Genomic DNA, 21,127 nt, shown 5'->3' on the forward strand with positions numbered 1-21,127 from the left:
TCCTATTACCATGGAGGAAATGCCCCTTCTTTTATTTCAGGTCAGTCCCTTAACTTATGTAATGAGCCCATTTCCTCCTGCCTTTGTAGGATTCTTACTTACACTATCAATGACCTCTTCTTTTCCTGTATTTTTTCTTCTCTCTCTAGTTAATGATTTTACTCCATCAGTTTTTAGACAGTCTCAAGTCTCCTTCACCCTAAAATAAGTATCCTTGTATCTTTACCACTTATTCTCCCAGCTACTGCCCTTTGTCCTCTCCTTGAGACAAAAATGGCAAAATAATTGTGTGTTGTCTCAAATCACTATCTTTATGTCCTCCCCTCTCCAAACTCAATTCTCTTCAGTCTGGCTTTCATCACTTTCTCTATGAAATCAGCTCTACAGAGGTTGTCAGTGACTGTGATTACAATAAATCCAATGGGAATTTTTCAGTCTTCATCTCACTTTAATCTTTCAAGAGACCCTGTCGACCTTCCTTCTTAAACGTTCTCTTCTGTCGGCTCTGATGCACTATATACACCATTGGTTTCCTCTGGCCACGCTCCCATCTCCTTGTTTAATTCATCCTTCGCAGCCTACCCTTTTAAATAAAGGGGCTCCTCAAGAATTAACCATTGGTGCCCCCTTCTAGTTTCACTCTATACTCCTTGTTTAGGCAGCTATAGCTTCAGACACCATCCAGATGTCAATGAGTTCCGATTTGAATAAGTAACCCAGACATTTTCTTTGAGTTCCAGTCCCAATACGTCCAACTGCCTATTCAGCATCAAGACATGAAGCTCTGAAGGCACATTAAATAGAGCATGTCCCAAACCAAACTCAGGATCTTCCCACCCCCAAACCTGGGTTTCCTCTAGTCTTCCATATCTTAGTGAATGGCACTCATACCATCAAACTGTGGACACCAGAAACCTAAGAGCCAATCCTGACACCACCACCCCTGCCCCCTTCATCAGCCCATTTAACACATCACCAATCTTGCCACTTACTTCTCACCTGATTTCCATACCTTTCACTTCTCTCTGTCTCTACCACTGCCACCCTAGACCAAACTACCATCTCATATTACTTGGGCTACTGCTAAAGCTTTCTTACTGACCCTCCCCAGACCCAATGTTGACCTTTAATCTGTTCTTCACACTACAGCCGAAGTAAGCTTTTCAAAAGGTATATCAGTGTATTTCATTCTCTAGTAAAACCTTGTAATGGACTTCCATTGCTCTCCTGATAACAAAGTGCTTGATGCATTTGTTCTACAAGGCTCCATGCGATCTGGCCCAGACCTGTCTTCGCAACACCCTCCTCTCTCCCCACTTCTGCCACAGTATCCTTCTTTTAGTTATTCTTGGCCAGTCTCATAGCCTTCTCTATTTTTTCTTCATTGCTCTTACTGTAATTTTTATCTGTTTCTTGAATACTTGATTACCTGTCTTCTCCAAAAGACTCTTTTCAAAATCAGGGCCCAAATCATGTATATTTTGCTCAGTATTTATCCCCAAGCAGTTTGCTTACACATCTTAGGTGTTCCTCACACATTTATTGGATGAATGTCTGAATTGGAGATGTCAGATTTGTGATTAATCAGTTAAAACCATAGGAGTGGATCAGCTCTGCTAGAATGGGAAGGGAAGTAGGTCAAAGAAAGAATCCTGAGAGCTTCCCTGGTGGCGAGGTGGTTGGGAGTCCGCCTGCCGATGCAGGGGACGCGGGTTCGTGTCCCGGTCCGGGAAGGTCCCACATGCCATGGAGCAGCTGGGCCCGTGAGCCATGGCCACTGAGCCTGTGTGTCCGGAGCCTGTTTTCCGCAACGGGAGAGGCCACAGCGGTGAGAGGCCCGCGTACCGCAAAAGAAAATTTTAAAAAGTCCTGGGAGAGTCCATTCATAGGGACCTGAATATACATATATACACATACATATATATATATTCTTTTTCAGATTCTTTTCCATTATAGGTTATTACAAGATATTGAGTGAGTATAGTTCCCTGTGCTATATAGTAGGTCCTTGTTGTTTACCTATTTTGCATATAGCAGTGTGTATATGTTAATTCCAAACACCTAATTTATCTCTCCACACCTGCGCCCCTGAACTGTCTTGGTAACCATAAGTTTGTTTTCTGTGTCTGTGAGTCTATTTCTGTTTTTGTAAAAAGGTTCATTTGTATAATTTTTTTAGATTCCACAAGTAAGTGATACCATATGATACTTGTCTTTCTCTCTCTGACTTACTTCAGTTAATATGATAATCTCATGTATATGATTTTTAAAAAATAGAGGTTGCTCTAATCAGAATTTTCATCATGAACCAGTAGACAGCTTTTTCAATTTATACATTACAGGCCACAAGTACCATTTTTATCAGAGTGAGTCAAAATGATAATTAAATAAAATAAGCTCAAATTTCACAAAGCTTAAGTCATAGGATTTTAGTGCAGTAAAGATAACCAACCAGGATGATTTCATTTTCCAGCAGAGAAAACTGAGACCCAGAGAGGCACATGCACAAAGTTCCACTTGTTATCCCGTTAGTCACACATTAGTTGACACATCTTACACGCCAGCCCTAGGGTGGGAAGTCCAAGGATGAATCGTTGTACATGGAAGACTGCACTGGAATTAGGACCCAGGGCGTCTCACTCCCAGGACAAAGTTCTTTCCTTCCCTGGAAGGCAGGCTCTTAGAATGGCCTCTGCTCCATTTGGACATTGAAGCAGAAGGTCATGTAATGCCTGGTTGCCCACCCAACGTCCCACACCCTGAGAGCTTCACTTACCATCAAGGGGTCACTTATACACCACTAGACTAATGACCTCTGTTTGAAAATAAGGATTTGGGAAATTAATTATTTCCAAAGTCACACATACAACTTTGAATCCAGTGGTTTATCAAATCCCTGCATGACTTTAAATTCTTTCTTTTTCATTTCAAGCCACTGCTAAATTATCTGTGCCTTGGAGCATGAAGATGCAATGCATAAATCAAAAACGAGTAAGTTTTTTCCTTTCCTGTGCTATTGCAGAGATGTCCATTTGCCACATCATTTAGCAGCAGAGAAGACAGCTGTAAGTGGGAGAGAGGAAGCAGGGCCAATTAGCCTGCTCACTTGGGAAAAAAACTTGGAATTTCTGACCAAAGTGAATTCCTTGTGATTTTAGGGAAAGGTATTAGCATGCAGATGAAATAGGAGGCCTGAGGAACCGCCTCTACCTCCCAAATGTTCTCAGTTTTTATTTCAATTGTATTTACTTCTAATCTCTCCCCTTGGGCTATCCAGACCACCACCACCGTCACTGTCATCTTGGTGTTTCCTTTTTTAATATTTTTTTACAATTGATGGATGGTTTCCCATACTGAGACCTGCTTTATCTATGTTGGCGAGCATGAATCTATGGTTTTAAACTATGCAGTGGAAAATCCACATGCACACACCACCAAGAGGGGACAGTTGCAAGAAGCTATTTGCTTCTATGGAAAAGTTCTTAAGTGAGGATTTAGGAGAGCTGGGTTCTGGTTGCACGTCTGACATTTGAATGTTAATGCTTCAGGAACTCAAATACTCATCCCTGTACTTTCGCTCCCAGGGCCTGGCACAAGAGAGGAGTGAAAGCTACATCATCTATCAAATTTGTCTCCCAACAGAGATCCCCTTCTCCACTGGGCATGACCCTTTACTGTCTCCCACCTATATTCTGTTGATTCCTATTCTAAATGGTTTTTTGTGTCTTTGGTCATTTGATTTTGACTAATCCTTCATTCATCAAATCTAGACTAGCCTCCTTCCTCACCATCTATCTTAGCCCACCCTAACCATCCTCAACTGAAACTCAAATTCCACTTCTGCAGAGCTTCAGTTTCAATGTCATCAGTTCTCACCCTGCTCTTAAGTCCCAGCTCTTTCTGCTTGTATCACGTATTTTTTCACTTGGTTATATAATGTCTCATATTATTGTTTTAGATTTCTTTGCGTTATTTATTAATGGCTTCCCTATGTTTGCCTTGACTCCCATCTGAGTCTCCAACCCCTTCTCTAAATAATCAAAAGTCCTAGTTTCTTGTCCCAAGTCTCTACTCCCCATGACTCTGAGCAAAACCAATGATCTTCCATTTTCTTATATAAAAAGTAAAAGATCCTTAAAATTGATTTCAGCTCTAATAGTCTGCAAGCCTAAGATTTTATTTACTGTTTAATATTTCAGATTTGTTCTTTCATGTTATCATTATTATTACTCCTTTCACTTCCTAGCACAATCCTAGATGCTTAGTCAAGGAGAAAGTTTAAACAGAGTCAGTGAGATCATTTCCCTGGCTACTCTGTGGAAGTGCAAGAATTCCAAGGGTTAAACTGAGGTGTCTTGGGAAGTGTTCCTCAACTCCTAAGGCCTTTCCTATTATGCTGTGAGCATCAGAAGTCTTTTTTTTCTCCTTCAAAGCATGGGAAAGGATGTGGAAACACAACTCAGTATTTATTGGAAGCAAAAGCCTTCCTAAAACTCCATCTTCAAAGCTTATAATTTTCAACGAATGAGAAGCAATTCCTTTACCTCCAAAGGCGAGGGTTCTTCTTTTTAAATAAAGGGAAAGGCACGACCTGTCACACAAGCTGACAACGCGACCCAATTTAAGAAGAAAGAAATGAAACGATCAACAGTTTCAGTTTGGAAGGAGGAGGGTGAGATCTGATAATCCTGGCCTGTTCCTCATTTTCTGCTTGAGGAAGAAATAAAGGGTATTTATGAGAACTGTCCTCTGTTATTAAACTGAGATGATTGCTTCTGCTCCTCTAAAATGTTTTGTAATATTAATTTTTCACTAATGACATTTTTAATATACTGTGTGATAAATCCCTGCCAAAGTCTCACTCTCACCAGTGTCTGCGTGTGGAGCTGTAATAAGCATGACCCCAGTCTCTTACCCAGATTGGAGTCATTCATTACCCAATGCCGTGGCCAGTTTGCATCTCCAGTTCATAAGCAGTCTTTCTCCAGCTGTTACCTCAGTTTGTCCTTGTAACCATTTCCATCAGTTCTGGAGAATTTTAGGTAGTAAAACTTTGCAAGTATCACTGGGAGTGGAGGTAAGGGAATGCGGAGGGATTTGTGTTCTCCATCAGAGGAAATCAGATGAGTCTGCAGCCAGCTTCCAGGGGACCCTCCTGGGGCAGCCCCGCTTGGCCTTTTGAATCGTGACAAGCCCAGTTGTAGGCACGAAGCCTCAAAGCTAGCTGTTGGCAGGGTCCTGCTGAATTTGGGGGAAACTTACGCCAAATTTTATCAGCACCAAGTATAGCAGATGGCTCTGTAAAACTAGGGCTTTGAAGTTTGAGAAGAAACAAAACAAAAGCAACCTTGATTAGGTTATTTAGTTTTGAGTCTAACCTATCACGTATCTGCCACACCAAGGAAAAAAGGAAAAGGAGGAGAGTGGAAAATAAATGAGAATATTAGAGGGATTCTCTAGAACACTCAGCACCCAGTCAGAAAGGACAGCCCCTAAATCACATGCACGATAAAACACTTCAGAGCTGCTGGTTGCTCTGAAGTGAAATGTATAGAAATATTTGATATTAGTTTACTCATGGTTTTATACTTTTGTCCATTCATTCACTCATTAACAAGCATTCACAGCCAGACATTGGGCTAGGCCTAGGGGATACATGTGTGACTAATATTGTTCCGTGAGTAATAAGTATCTCATCTGTAAGTTCCATGAGACCAAGTCTCTTTTTTTTTGTTACTGATAGATCTCTGAGACTGGCATAGTATGTGACAGAAAGTATGTCCCATGAGAGAGATATTGGGATGCAAAGAGAAAGAGAACCAGAAAATGAGAGCAGGAGAAAGGTGAGTTTCATCCCCAGGATCTAGGAAAATATCTGGTCCAGAGTAGAGGCTCAGTGAAGTTGGCTATTATTTATAAATATAGTGGAATTAACATGATTTATTCCTGAAGCATTGACTACACTGTATGACTCGAGTTATTCGTGTTCAGGCTGGATAAGAAGATACTAACACAAACATTCTATGCTTCTATTGATATTTGCTTAGAGGCAGTAGGCAGCTACTCTGCTTCATGATATATTTTTGTATATGCACGAATATGCTTTGGCAAAATCATTTAACTAGACCTCTTCTAGGGAAGGTTGTAAAGAAGATAAAGAAAACTCTAACTGAATACAAAGGAGAACTACTAGTCCTGTGTGAAATGCAGGATAGAAAGATGCAAGGGGGAAGGTGGGACCTTCAATGGGATTTTAAAATTTTGTCTAAGCTGAATTCCCAGAACACGATCCATCCATCGCATAAATGTTTATTGAGGCTTTGCTGCGTTGAAGGCATTAAGCTAGAAGGGACGGACCCTGCGCTCAAAGATCCTATGGCTGAAAAGGACCCAGATAGAGGATGAGATGCACTGGGAAGGGCTGTGAGAACAGAAGGCACTAAAGCGCTCAGGGCACAGCCCCCAACCGCGCCAGGTGGCCAGTGGCCAGAGGAGGATTTCCAGAGGAGGAGATCCCTCAGCCAGATTTTTTGAAGAGTAAGATGCAATGAAATAAGTAAAAGTAAGCCACGCCAGAAACAAGCAGGCAAAGCAGGAGACGGTTGTCGACTCGGGGAATGAAAAAGCACAGCCGAAAAGTTAAGCATTATGTTTTCTTCAGCAGCCTTGCTTAGGATTTGAGCCTGGGAGACAGTCTGTCATAGTTTTGAAGGACTGCTCAGAAGAGGTAAGGGAGGAACCAGGATGTATGGGAGCTTTTGCAAACAAACAAACCAAAAAGCGGGTAGAACATCAAAAGATGACTGTTAATTAAAGAAAACCAGACATCTCAAGTTAATGAATTAAGTGCTTTCTATGTATGGGGAAGATGCAAGTCTGGGCTCACTGAAATCATTCCTTCCATGTGCACCAGAACTATCTGGGGCCAGCGTCCTGTTCTCTCCACCCCGAACCCCTCAGGGTGCACAGTCAGGGGCAACTGCAGTGGCTGATGGCTTGATGGCCACAACGTACTTTGTTGATGGGGGACGGGGGCTGGTGGAGTCAGAGCAGGTTTGGGAAACTTCAGAGGAGCTTTATATGACCAGCCACTGGGAAGAAGGGGGCCACTGGGACACATGGGCAGAGACAAGATTAGGGAGGGCTTGGGGAGGCCATGCTAAGGAGACTGGGTCTTCTCCTGGAGAAAACAGGAAGTTTCCCTCACATGCTGAGTTAGCACAAAAACACAGGCTGGTGGCAAATAGGAAGCAGGTCTTGCAAAACTGGCTCCTTCTAAAGCATGGATGCAGACCACTTATAAGATCAGAGTTCATTCATCTCAAAAATGTGTTTTGAGCACTTGGGTAAGTAATATGGAGAATACAAAGATGAGTAAGACACATGCTTCAAGGACATTCAGTCCAGAAAGGGAAAGTAGAGTCCTGAATTGCCGTCGTCACAAGAGAAATACAAATAAAGAGTGTTGGTTTTCCGAACTAAGAAGGAATTGTCTCCGCTGGATGATCAGGAAATCCTTCATGGAGAAGAGGACTTGGAGGTTCTACCTTAAGGTGGTGGTTCTCAAGCCTGAGTGTGTGTCAGAATCACCCGGAAGGCTTAACCATGATGGGCCCCCCACCCAGAGTTTCTGATTCACTAGGTCAGGAGTGAGGCCCCCAAATTGACAGCTCTCATAAGTCCCCAGGTGATGGCTGATGCTGCTGGTCCAGGGACAAGGCTTTGGAGACTCTTTGCCCTCCGTGACAGTTACAGACTGCTCAAATAGAGATGAGGCTGTGGGCATCCCATGAAGAGGAAACCGTGTATGGAAAGGCACAAGGCTAGAAAAGCAAGGCTATGTCCTGATTACAGTCAAGTTGGGGTAGAATATAAGACCTATGAGTATATAAGATACCATCAAGCACAACAAACTTGGTAAGTTAATTACCCAGTCAACTCCAGTCAGCTGAGAGCAATTGTGCTAGAATAGTTATCAAGCATAAGACAATGGCCAAGTCTATCCTTCACATGTCCTAGCTCACCTGGTTTGCCCTGCTCTGAACTGAAACAGCCTTTCGTACCAGTCAACTCAGCCACTGTAAGCATTACCAATCCTTTTCATCTAAACAAAAAGGAATTTTTAAATCCCTTTAGTTTAGCCAAAGCAAGATAGGAATGTTTAAAAAGACTTTTAACAAGGAAAGAAAAATTATAAAAGTAAAGAAACAGAGGCATTCGTGTATATTGAGTTCTCATGTCATTTAAAAAAAAAAGAAAGAAAAAAAGCCCCAAACAAAGACTAATTTGGCTGATGCAGTTTTACATGGTTTGCAAGGTGTTTTGAGTTGAATTGTGCCTAAAGATACATTGAAGTCCTAGCCCAGGGAATGTGACTGGATTCGCCTCTTGGTGCATGTTGAACCAAAAGACAGCCAAGCCAGAGATTGGGAGAAGGAAGGATTTATTATTCCTTGCAGCAAGGAAGAGAGCACCAGGCATCTTTCCCAAAGCCATGTCTCCCTGAACAGCCAAACTGGGGAAGTTTGAAGCTAAGGGCACATGCATATTCATGAAGGGGATTGAGCAGAGGAGAACTCAGCATAAAATTGACACAGAGGTTGACAGAGTCCAGACTTTAGTTGATTGAAGTCAGGAGGGTCGATATCTCCATTCCGGTCCTCCACCTGGTTGGGGGCCTTAGTTCCTGCAGAACTCAAAGACAAGTGTCAGATTGTTATGTATATCCCTTGAGGAGGAACTAGGCCTCTGCTTTAATCATTGGACTCTGGTTTGACTGCCTTTTCTCTCTTCCTGCGTTCCTTTGTTCCTTAAGATCATTGACTACTGAGACCTGTTCAAGGGCAGGCATTGTGGCCAGGCTTGGAACACACAATGGCTTCTCATTTCCTGGTTCTCTTTCTCTGGGAACCCCCTAACCTATCTGCTATCACACAAGAATGTGACCTTATTTGGAAATGGGGTGTTTATGGAGGTAATCAAGTTAAAATGGGGTAATTAGTGTGGACTCATCCGATATATACGACTGGCATCCCTTTGAGCCTAATTCAAGAGGGGGGCATGCATTTCAGTAGACACTGTGCAGGCCAGAAATCTCACACCAACTGTACCTGTAAATCCTCACCCCAAAGTCCTTAATTTTAGTTCTTTTTCTTTCTTTAGCAGTTTTACTACCTCTTTCTTAATCACCTAACTACTTACTTAACTACTCTTCCACTTCAGGAGAGAGGTGGCCAGTACATTGCCATCACTTCAAAGTCCAAAAGCCTGTTTAGCTGGGGCCCCTCCTGCCTGAGGAAGAAGGAAGGATCATTTCCCCTACTGGCCGTGGTTGTGGTGACAGGGAGGGGTGGAACAGGAGAGGCAAGACAAAATGAGAGCAGAGTCGGGGCTGGGCAGCCAGGACAGAGGGTTGCCTGGCCCAGGCGGGAAGGAGGAAGTGGAAAGAAGACCTGGGGCTAGGACTCATCACCTCACAACTGACTCAGTCTCGCACTTTGTTCTTGCTTGCTGAGAAGGAAAACCATGTAAGTGCTTGCAGTACATTGTTGGATGTCTTCCTTCAGAAGAGAAGTGTCCTATTTCCACCACTGGCCGAGAACAGCTGGGTGCCCCCTAATTACTGATTAGCACACACAATGGTCTAATCGGTCCTCCATGATTGAGGGGTAATTTTGATTATTGCTTTTTCACACTTGATGAGAGTTTCCTGGGGCTTTGTTTATGTGATACCCCGACTTCCAGTCAGGAGGGCACACTCCAGTCACATCAAGGGAGCCGCTGTCCATGCCGGGTCTCAAGGAACACGTGTCCAATGGCCAGAAAGCAGTAACAACCTTGGTATCTATCAAAACGCAGCCAGTCTCTAAAGAAATCGCTATGTGTGCCCATTTCCAATAAAGGGAGCATTAGTAAACCTGGCATAGCTATACCCTTGTTCTTTAGTTTAAATCGAAACATTCAAATGTAACTCAAAGCAGGTTTGCCCAGAGTGAGTAAGGTTTTCAGAAATCAGACTTTGCCTCTCCCCAGTAGCACAGGCTGTCCTTGCCCTCCCACGTCTCGGGGACCCTCGGGGACCAGTCCAGTGAATAAGGAATGAGCAGCGTGTGCGCCAGGGTTCTCCAGAGAAACAGAACAAGTAGAGGGTAGAGATGTATAGATATATATCTATTATGTGGAATTTGCTCACATGTTTATGGAGGCTGAGAAGTCCCACGATCTGCTGTCCACAAGCTGGGGACCCTGGAAAGCCAGGGTATAATACAGTCCTTTGGTAGGTGACACAAAGTGGATCCTTAAATATGCCTATAAAACGTGAGTCAAATGAACACTGCAGTGATGACAGGGCTTTTGATAAGTCTCTACAATTTATGTGATTTGTATTCTACCTGTAATACCACTAAAATTATTCTTTTTTACTTTTTAATTTTTTTCTTTAATATTTATTTATTTATTTTTGGCTGCATCGGATCTTAGTTGCGGCACCCGGGATCTTTTGTTGTGGCACACGGGCCCTTCGTTGTGGTGCACGGGCTTCTCTCTAGTTGTGGCGTGCACGCTCCAGAGCACGTGAGCTCTGTAGTTGTGGCGCAAGGGTTCAGTAGTTGTGGCACACGGGCTTAGTTGCCCTGCAGCATGTGGCATCTTAGTCCCCCGACAAGGAATCGAACTGGTTTCCCCTGCATTGCAAGACTGATTCTTAACCACTGGACTACCAGGGAAGTCCCCCAGTAGAATTGTTTTTAAACGAGCAGATGATTTTAATATAAGAGAATACTAAGAGCAGCATTTGGCCTTCCAGATTCAAAGGGCAGAGAGTTACTTCTGAAATAATCGGGGGTCCTTGAGGTGGACCACACATTATCAGTGCATTTTCTCTCCCGAAACCGAGTCATGTCATTGAATAAATATGTCCTCAGAGGATTTAGTGCAGAAGTGAGTGTGAACTCACCTCATCTCAGCCCTGCTGGTGTATCTTGGGATTCACCCTTGACCCTCTACATCAGCGTGACTGGTGTGAGCCTGGATGGACTTACAGATATCACAACATAGTTCCAGACTTTTATGTTTGTTTCTCAGCTGTATAAACACATACCCTCACAAGGGAATGCAACCCCAGAAGTACAGGCTGCTCTTCAGACTTGCCACCGAGCAAAGGAGTCCATCGCTTGGCACTTGCTTTCTTTTCACCTCCCATCTCACCTTTATTTCCCAAGCACATAGACTTGTAATGTTAGTGACAATTTAACAAGTCACGATTATGCAGCAAGGTTTGTAATAAGCACTATCCATGTATAATTTAATCGAACAAAAACCTGTTCGTTATAATACCTCCCCTGTGAGGTAGGTGTTATTATCCCCATTTTACAGACGTAAAAACTGTAACTCATTGACAGAGGTCACTGAGCTAGTAAGTAAAAACTCAGAATTTATACCCAGATTCACCCATTGCCAAAATCCATATAACCACTATTCTATACTGCCTCCAAGTTTTAGCAAAATAGGTAAACTTTCCTTGATTTTTCACTACTTTAGGGAGCAGCATTCATAAGTCCAGTGGGGAGACTGGCCTTTCAGTTCCTGAGACATCACACACAAGTCCAACCCTCATCCTTTTTTTTTTTTTAATTGAATGAAAGATTCTTGAAATTCTATAGTGCTTTACAGTTTTCAAAAGTTTCACACAGATGATTTCATATAATCTCATAATAACCTTTTTCCCCCTACCCCTATCTTGCCCCTCCCTCCTTCCCCCTCCCCGCTGGTAACCACTAGTTTCTTCTCTATATCTGTGAGTCTGCTGCTTTTTTGTTACATTCACTAGTTTATTGTATTCCTCTTCATTCTTATACTTATTCACAGGTATAATGACTTGAATCATTATACCTATGAATAAGTATAAGACATTATATCACATGTATAATGACCTAAATATTATGAGTTTGAGCTCATTACAAAGGAAATAAATCTGTACCAGTGAGGTCGGGAAACCACATTTTCAAGGGTATTAGCCTTAGGGCATGGCCACTAATGGGAGCACATTCATTGATTCATTCTTTCCCCAGTAAACACTGAGTACACACTGTCTAATAAGGCTTTCAGGATGCAATGAAAAAACATCGGTCCCGGCCCTCAAGTGCTTCTAGTAGGGACACTGAGTAAATAAGAGGCCATTAAAATCCAATGTGGTAAGTCCTGTGAGCAAGTAAATGGGATGTGATGGGCTAGTGGCCAAACCCAAACCAGTCAGAGATGTTGAAAAGCCACATCCCATCCCTGAGGGCAGAGTCCAGCATTTCCTCGGTGTTGTCACCACATGGTTAAATGAGTTGTGCAATTTCCCCCGGGGAAGACACATGCTTATTTGTTCGCTTTTATTAGTTGAAGAGAATTATAGATATCTGGTTACACGTTCTCAGTGCTCTGACAAAGATTCTTAGTCAACTTGGGAAAATTGTTCGTATCATAAATATTAGGCTAAATACAATCAAAAGAACACAGCTGCCAGGAGGTATTCCCAATTTACAGATGAGAATGCTGAGATTCCGAGGGGTAGTAACTTACCCAGTTCATACAGCTCATTAAGTGGCAGAGCTAGGATTTACTCCCAAATATGCAAGCCTATAAAGGAAGGTCAATAAGCTAGTAAATTAAGTGCTACACTGAGCAACCGGGAGAAAGCCTCTCTCAGCTGAAAGGCACCACATTGCTGCCGGGCTCTGAAGACCACCTGATTTTGATGTTTAAAGCACTGCAGCTGCCGACTGTGGCCTACAATGAATGAAGCTGGAGGAATCACTCTTTCCAAAGGAGTCCCACCTGCATGCTACATAGATGTACACCTGAAAGCAGCTTTCCCTCTGTATATAAAGGGCATGGGGAGCGCGGGTTCTTGGGAGAGGAAGTGCAGGACCGGAAGTGCGGTCGGTCAGGCTCCCGGCGACGCTGCTATGTGGCTGCTGCAATCTCTCTGGCTCTGGTTTCCGCTGTCTGTTGCTCTGAGTGGCCAGCATGAGCCCGAGGCACCAGGTTATCCCGGTGGACTCCGCTGTGGGCTAAGGAGCTTTCAGTTCACCATAAGCCTTCTCAGCCAGGAGACAGCGACCCCTCCTGCACTAGTAGCTTGGGGTAGGTTTGAAGGCTGAGTCAGGCAATGGCGTGCCTTCTCTACTGCCTAGAGCTGCCCTCTGCTTCCTGTCCTAATGCTTCCTCCCTTTGCTAAACTCTCCCGCTTCTCTCTGTAGAACAAGTCCTTGAAAATGTAGCTTTGCTTCTGAATCTGATTCCCCTTTTGTTCCTCTTTTCTTGGCAGCTGGCCCTGGGGTCTAAGGCAAAGCTGGCAGTCCTTTCCCGGCACTGCTGATGGTGGTGACCGACCATCTGTGCTTTCCCCCCTTCCCTGCCCCCAGATAATCGCGGGCTGCCGCACAGGCTGCAGAATGACTCTGAGTGTGGCACCTGGGTCATCGAGGGCCCTGGCAGCTCCCTGGTGGTGGACGTGTCCTACAGCGGCTGCTATGTCACTGAGTGGGTGAGTACGACCCCGTCCTCAGGAACGCTGAGGCACTCGTGCCACGCTCCAGGCTGACTCCCGGGGCCTGTCTCTCCAGGACTCCCACTACATCTTGCCGGTTGGAGTTGAAGGAGCAGATGCGGGTGGGCGCAGGACGGTGTCAGAGACAAAGCTGTTCAGGTGTCCTGTGGATCTCCCAGGTAAGGGCTGGAAACTTCCAGGTTCTGGGTGGTATGGAGCTGCCTGGAAGATGCCCTCGGGCATCTTCTACCTGCTGTGTGCCGTGACCCCAGGCACCCATAGAGGACTGTCTTCTAACTCTCCCTTCCACAGGAGACCTTAGGATAACCACCACCTGAGCGATGACTTGGGGCCCAGGCACTGTGGGTGGTGCTGCACGTGTCACCTATAATCCCAGCCCAGTGCTGTGAGCCCTCTTGCTGGCCCCCAGCAGAGAGCCTACCAAGTGCCCCTCACTGGTAGGTGGCCGAGCTGGGATTCAACCGAGAGTTATCCCAGGACCAGAGCTCCCCCCGACTTGAAGGGTAGGGAAGGAAGCTGAAGTTATCAAGGAGACTCTGCAAATGCTTTCAAGAAGCAGACTGAGCTGAGAATAGGGCTCAGCCCCATCAGCTAGGGGCACTCCTCGATTACTTAACTGGGTAATTAATAGGAAGTTTGACACCAACTCAACTCCAGCAAATCTTGCCTTGCCACCCGGGAGCCCTACCTCAGTCTTAAGAGTCGAACTTGTAATTCTTCACACCTGCCTTGTTAGGCTGAAGCCACTGGGGTAATACTGATAAATTACAGGATCATAGGCCCCACTCCCCACCTACTGAATCAGAACTGTATTTCAAAATGATGGTAATTTAGAGTACACTAAGATTGAGAAGTGCCTTTTAAAGAACAGAATTAAGAATTCTTTTTTTTTAATGTCTTTTTTGGAGTATAATTGCTTTACAATGGTGAGTTAGTTTCTGCTGTATAACAAAGTGAACCAGCTATACATATACATATATTCCCATATCTCCTCCCTCTCGCGTCTCCCTCCCACCCTCCCTATCCCACCCCTCTAGGTGGACACAAAGCACAGAGCTGATCTCCCTGTGCTATGCAGCTGCTTCCCACTAGCTATCTATTTTACATTTGGTAGTGTATATATATGTTAGCGCTAATGCTTTGTAATGAAATGGTCTCTTCTTAAAGACCAACCTTTGTTACTTAGTGTTGCTCTTCTCTGCAAAATCTAGCCCTAGACATCCCAAATGTTGGCCTTTGCGACTCTGTCCCAGTGTGGGACAGACTGCCATGTGCTCCTTCACCCATCACTCAAGGAGACTGCAAGCAGCTAGGCTGCTGCTACGATTCTGAAGAGGTCAGTTCCTGTTACTATGGAAACACAGGTGAGTCACTGTATCTTTGAAATCAGCTGAAGAAAATTGCCTGCAATTACCATTAACTAAACCCAGAGGAGGGTTATCTCCGCCACCCCCATCCAGAAGGCAAATACTAAAGATGACCAGAGGTTGATGTATAAGCAACACCTCCTAGAACACTTGACCGTGAGTGACAGAGCTTTCTACAGCCGTCCATTGTTTATTCTCCTAGAATCCAATGTAAAGTAAGTAACACTCAATGAACTCAAGAAGCTAAGTCTGTGTGCAAGGTGCTAATTGACAGAAACTTAACCAATTCCCAAGAAATAGCCACTGGTGGCTGATTGTCTAGAGAGCTTTATTTCAAAAGATGATTATTTGTCCCAAACCATGCTCCAAGTTTTCCCCTTATTAAACACCTAGATGCCACACAATTCTATGCTCTGAATTCTAGCTGATCAGTAAAACCAAGCAGGTACGGCTATCCCCATTCTACAGATGAGTTGATGCAAGGAGGCTAAATACTTTGCTTGAGGCCACACAATAAGTGGTGGAGGCAAGATTCAAACCCAGGTGGCCACCCAGGGCCTTGCTGGAGCTCTGGGTGGCTGAGCCTGCGTCAAGGTCACTAGCCGGTAATGCAGCTTTTCTAGGAGGCGGGGGAGAGGAGGGCGGGGGATTTTAAAGAACTAAACTGAATAGACTCTTGTCTGGCTGGCTCAGTAACAAGCGAGATGACCTGCCTTCAGCACCGTTGCTCTGGTGTTTCAGTGACTGCACGCTGTACCCAGGACGGCCACTTCTCCATCGCTGTGTCTCGGAATGTGACCTCGCCCCCACTGCTGCTGAATTCTGTGCACTTGGCCTTCAGGAATGACAGTGAATGTAGACCGGTGACGGCAACACACACCTTTGTCCTGTTCCGGTTTCCGTTTACTGCCTGTGGTACTACAAAATGGGTAAGAAGAGCTGACCTTGGGCTCTGGTCCTCACTTGAAGTTGGGTAGGAATGCCCTAGTGATGGGGGGAGAACTGGAATGGTTTAGCCGTGACTAGTGCTTGGTGTGTAGGATGGTCTCTAGGACGGAGAGGGCTTCATCACTGAGAAAGCCGGAAGCCAAAACCTCCCCCAGGGCACTTGGCTAAGTCATCCCACCTGTGCTCCAGCGAGGGGCTAGCACCCCTTACCACACTGTAGAAGAACAAATGACAGGTTCTTCCCACTGCCCTGCCCTGAGAAACGAGCAGGGAGGTCAGCTGAGATCGGTAGTTTTTCTGGCTGCCTCATCGGAGTACTCAAAAGCCTCTTCCTGTCCCTTTGTCCTGAAAGTAAGGTGAAGTGATAACTTGCCAGCTAGTCAATGCCACCTGCTCTTGCCTCCACTCATGTTGTGAAAAATGCAACCTATAATAGGACAGCCTTGCTGAGCCCTGAACCAAAGCAAATTATGAGTGAAGCAGCATCTGGCTTGCAGGAGTGACAAGACTTCTTTACCTGCCCTTGTAGATCACTGGAAACCAGGCAGTATATGAAAACGAGCTGCTTGCAACTCGGGATGTGAGAACTTGGAGCCATGGTTCTATCACCCGAGACAGTATATTCAGGTAAGGGTCTTAGTTAACCTGACCTTGCCTGACCAGAATGCCTGGCTTCCCTTCTCGCATAAAGCAGGAGTTTTAGAGTAAACAGGAATCCAGAAATGACCATCTCATGAAAGGAGAATCTCAACTGCCTTGGTTGTCCAATCTCACTGACCATGATTTGATCCAATAGCCCTGCATTACTGCCACCAACTTGATCTAAACCTCAAACTTACCTGACTTCTAATTCATTTCACCGGGTCTTTTGTTTCTCACTCTGGTCTCTTGCTTCTACCTCCACTGTTAAGCTGTAGCAAAATGAATCCCTTTAAAACTTCAGCCAGCATACTTAAAGCTTTCTCTTTGTCTTCCTAGAGCTTAAGCTTAACATCTTGAGCATAACTTGCAGGGCTCTGCATGAAACTGCTACTACTTCTCCAGCCTAATCTTTCTCAGTCCTTCCCTCACTATTCCCTAACCCCAGATTGTGCTTCTAGAGTATTCAGGGGCCCTCAAGCTTCTTGCCTCCATACTTTTCTCTCGTCTATCTGTTACTTTTATCAAATCCCCTGCAACCTCTTCCCTGACTACCCCCTCCTCAGAAGGTACGTTTTTCTCATAGTACCATATCTATTTCTTAACTGAAGTATAGTTGACTTACAATGTGTTAATTTCTGCTGTACAGCAAAGTGATTCGGTTATATATATTTTTCATATTTTCCATTATGGTTTGTTACAGGGTATTGAATATAGTTCCGTATGTTGTACAGTAGGACCTTATTTATCCAGTCTCTATGTAATAGTTAGCATCTGCTAATCCCAAACTCCCAATCCATCCCTCCCCCATGCTCTCTCCCCCTTGGCAACCACAAGTCTGTTCCCTGTCTGTGAGTCTGTTTCTGTTTCATAGATGAGTTCATTTGTGTCCTATTTTAGATTCCACATGTAAGTGATATCATATGATATTTGTCTTTGAGTCTGATTTCACTTAGTATGACCATCTGTGGGTCCATCCATGTTGCTGCAAATGGCATCATTTCATTCTTTTTTATGGCTGAGTAGTGTTCCATTGTATCTAGCACCTCTTTATCCATTCATCTGTTGACCATATCTATTTGTTGTATGGTTTTTATATCAAACTCTCAAACACTGATCTTGTTTACATATCAGTCTCCCTAACGATAGCTCTCACAAGGCCAGAATCACACAACACGTTTATAAACTTGTTCTAACACCTAGCACTTAATGGTTCCTCAAACCTTAAAGAGGTGACATGGTCCTCCCACCCAAGATAGTAGCTAAAATCTTGTTTTTCTGCAGGCTTCAAATCAGTTGTAGCTACTCTACAAGCAGCAATGCTCTTCCAGTTAATGTCCAGGTTTTTACTCTCCCACCACCCCTTCCTGAGACCCAGCCTGGACACCTCACTCTGGAACTTCAGATTGCCAAAGGTAAGACCCTCTTTTGTGGAGTATCTGGCCTCTAGTCCAAGTCTTGTCTCTTCTCTGGGCGTCACGACCCTACCTGGGTAACAAGATACTTGCCAGAGGTGTTTATGTGGGTGATGGTCTATCTCAAGCCACCTAGAGGTTCCAAGCTCTTTGCCGCTTCAACTTGTTTTGGCCTCTTGCAGACAAACACTATAGCTCCTACTACACTGCTAGTGACTACCCAGTGGTGAAGTTGCTTCGGGATCCCATCTACGTGGAAGTCTCCATCCAACACAGAACAGACCCCAGTCTAGAGCTGCGCCTACACCAGTGTTGGGCCACACCCAGCACAAACGCCCTGCTCCAGCCCCAGTGGCCCATGCTGGTAAATGGGTAAGTGGCTTTTTCCTGCACCTATGTTAAATACCCTCTACGAAGCTCATCTTGACTGCTGGATATCCTTGCTTAGATGCCCCTATACTGGAGACAACTATCAGACCAAACTGATCCCTGTCCGGAGAGTCTTGGAGCTGCCGTTTCCTTCTCACTACCAGCGCTTCAGCATTTCCACCTTCAGTTTCGTGAACTCAGTGGCAAAGCAGGCACTCAAGGGACCGGTATGATGCCCCCTTCTGTGTTCTTCAGCAGGGCTCTAAACCCCCCAGCTCAAGTGTTTTCACACCGTACCACTCTTCAGCCGAAGTGGCCCTTAAACGTTGGTTGTTGGTACTGCTTTGGAGCATTCAGGGGATGCCAGTGGCCTGTGTGACATGTCAACTAGAATTGAGTATTTTAGTGTTTCTGTGATGTCAGCTTGGTTTTTCAGGATTTTCTGAAACTTCTTGATTTCTTCCTGGGGGAGATAAAGCAGGTTTGAAGACTTATCACGATGTGTTATACCATGATCCCAATTCTGTTGGCTCCCAGGTATATCTGCACTGCAGTGCATCGGTCTGCCAGCCTGCTGGGACACCATCCTGTGTGACAACCTGTCCTGCCAGACGTAAGTTTCCAAGCTGTCTACACCAGAGGACAGATTTCAGTGTATTTGGCGTCCCAGAGCAAACCTTCTTTAGCCTGTGGCAAATGAGTCAAACCGAAGATTCATCTTTTTTTTTTTTTTTTTTTTTTTTTTTTTTTCGGTACGCGGGCTTCTCACTGTTGTGGCCTCTCCCGTAGCGGAGCACAGGCTCCGGACGCGCAGGCTCAGCGGCCATGGCTCACGGGCCCAGCCGCTTCGCGGCATGTGGGATCTTCCCGGACCGGGGCATGAACCCGTGTCCCCTGCCTCAGCAGGCGGACTCTCAACCACTGCACCACCAGGGAAGCCCCAGAAGATTCTTCTTATTAATGAGGCTTCCTTAAGTATTTTCACAATGCAGTAGAACAGAAATACAACTAGTTTCCTAGAATTCCAGGCCTTCTAAATATAAGCTATAAATCCTGAAAACTCTCAGCTTTAGCTCTTCTCCATATAAATTTTGACTTAGCCAGGAGTCAAATGGGTTCACAGCCTATAATCTAATAAAACATTTCTGGTCTATCCAGATATAAATGTAGACCTCTATACTTGAAGGCAGGTCTGGCAACAAGGCCTGAAGGCTTATGGGTGGAATAGGATTGCAGACTTAGTTATGTGCTCTAATGATTAGGCCCAATGCTCATACAGTTGTATATTCCACCTGATCCCACAAATTTTACCTGGCTCCTGAATTAATTGGGATTCATGACCCCTGAGGCTTTAAGTCCCTTATGGCAAAGAAAACACCTCATAGTATTTATCATAACTATTATCTAATAGATTAAATATTCAACATCCAACTGCAATGATACACACACTTGAATACATATATGTCTATAAAAACTAAAACTTTGAAAGTTCAAAGATCTACAACTGGCAATAGAAATAGGATTCAAACAGAGCTCTGCTATTAGTGTCTTACCAGGTACCTTTATATCATAGGGTCTCAGTACTAAGGTAAAACTGTTCAAGCATCTCTACATAAGAAGAATGATAGTTTGGGGATAGTCCAAAGTCATCATTTCTCTGAAAGTGTTAATACAAATGAGCAAGTCTGAGACTTTGTGTCGAACACATTGAGGTTTTTCTTGAGGCCCATGGAGCAGAGCTATCCATTCCAAGGGACCTGGCACTATTTTAGACTCCTTAACCACTCATACCACATGTACTAACAAAGCCTTAACTCATCTCTCCAATAGGAAGAAGAAGCTCTGACATCCATTTTCAGAACAGCACTGCTAGCATTTCTAGCCAGGGTCCCATGATTTTACTCCAAGCCACTCAGGACTCTGCAGAAAAACTCCATAAATACTCAAGTGAGTAGAAGGAGACCTCCTGTATCTGAACCATTGGTCAAACCAAAGCTACTTGCTCACCCTTGCTTCCCTTACTGATTTGGTCAATGTGAACCTCAAAAGGAATGGTCTAGCTTTTTTTTTCCTGTAGCTCAAGACTGGCAGTCTTTATTAGGATGTAGAATCACTTGATTTTCAGCATGGATTAATTTGCCTTTCCATCCTACAGGGTCTCCCGCAGGCTCCCAAGCTCTGTGGGTGGCTGGCCTTTCTGGAACCTTAATCATTGGAGCCTTGTTAGTGTCCTACCTGGCCATCAGGAAACGGAGATGAGCTACTCAGACCAAATGTGTTAATAAAACCAGATTGCACTGCTAGCCTGTGCTCAGCTTCTCATTTGAAAGGTAAAAAGTAATTTCTTTTCACTAGCTCATGTACTGTTAGCATCACCTCTTTCCAGCTTGGGGTAATTTTTTCTTCTGCAGCTCTCCTATCTTCTGAAGAGAACATTTCAGTAGAATTTCATAGTTGGTTGACAACTCAAGCAGAATCTACAAGAACTTAGTATCTCAGGCTTAGCAGATCTTTTACAAGTTTATGAGGGTGTAGAACAAAAGTCTTCCACAAAGTCGATCCAACTTAGGTAGAACTAGTCTAGAGCTAGTCACGACTCTTCTAGCTCAGGTGCCCCCAACCCCTGGGCCATGGACCTGTACCGGTCCTTGGCCTGTTAGAAACCGGGCCTCACAGCAGGAGATGAGCAGTGGGCAAGCGAGCGAAGCTTCATCTGCCGTTCCCCATCTCTGGCGTTACCATCTGAACCACCTCTCCACCACCCCCGTCCTTGGGAAAAATTGTCTTCCACAAAACCGGTCCCTGGTGCCAAAAAAGGTTGGGGACTGCTG

The 21,127-nt window shown here is 44.6% G+C and overlaps 1 protein-coding gene across 1 annotated transcript; it reads left to right on the forward strand.

Annotated features, from left to right (window-relative positions):
• The first annotated feature begins 12,925 nt into the window (after positions 1-12,925).
• ZP4 (zona pellucida glycoprotein 4) lies at positions 12,926-20,599 on the forward strand. The gene is made up of 12 exons (XM_059052930.2): positions 12,926-13,131; positions 13,413-13,534; positions 13,614-13,716; positions 14,770-14,922; positions 15,667-15,854; positions 16,403-16,500; positions 17,797-17,927; positions 18,110-18,299; positions 18,376-18,523; positions 18,834-18,909; positions 20,127-20,243; positions 20,452-20,599. Exons 1-12 carry the CDS (start codon positions 12,954-12,956, stop codon positions 20,553-20,555), a joined length of 1,608 nt encoding a protein of 535 aa, XP_058908913.1. The 5' UTR covers positions 12,926-12,953; the 3' UTR covers positions 20,556-20,599.
• The last annotated feature ends 528 nt before the right edge of the window (positions 20,600-21,127 follow it).

The sequence above is a fragment of the Kogia breviceps genome, chromosome 2 (genome assembly GCF_026419965.1).
Source record: "Kogia breviceps isolate mKogBre1 chromosome 2, mKogBre1 haplotype 1, whole genome shotgun sequence".
Lineage (NCBI taxonomy): Eukaryota > Metazoa > Chordata > Mammalia > Artiodactyla > Physeteridae > Kogia > Kogia breviceps.

What these genes read in the sequence shown, in the direction of transcription:
- ZP4 (XM_059052930.2), top strand. Translation starts at nt 12,954, where the DNA reads ATGTGGCTGCTGCAATCTCTCTGGCTCTGGTTTCCGCTGTCTGTTGCT. An exon ending in GTGTCCTGTGGATCTCCCAG is followed by an intron (nt 13,717 to 14,769) that starts GTAAGGGCTGGA and finishes TGCAAAATCTAG; the next exon opens with CCCTAGACATCCCAAATGTT. An exon ending in CCTGTGGTACTACAAAATGG is followed by an intron (nt 15,855 to 16,402) that starts GTAAGAAGAGCT and finishes CTGCCCTTGTAG; the next exon opens with ATCACTGGAAACCAGGCAGT.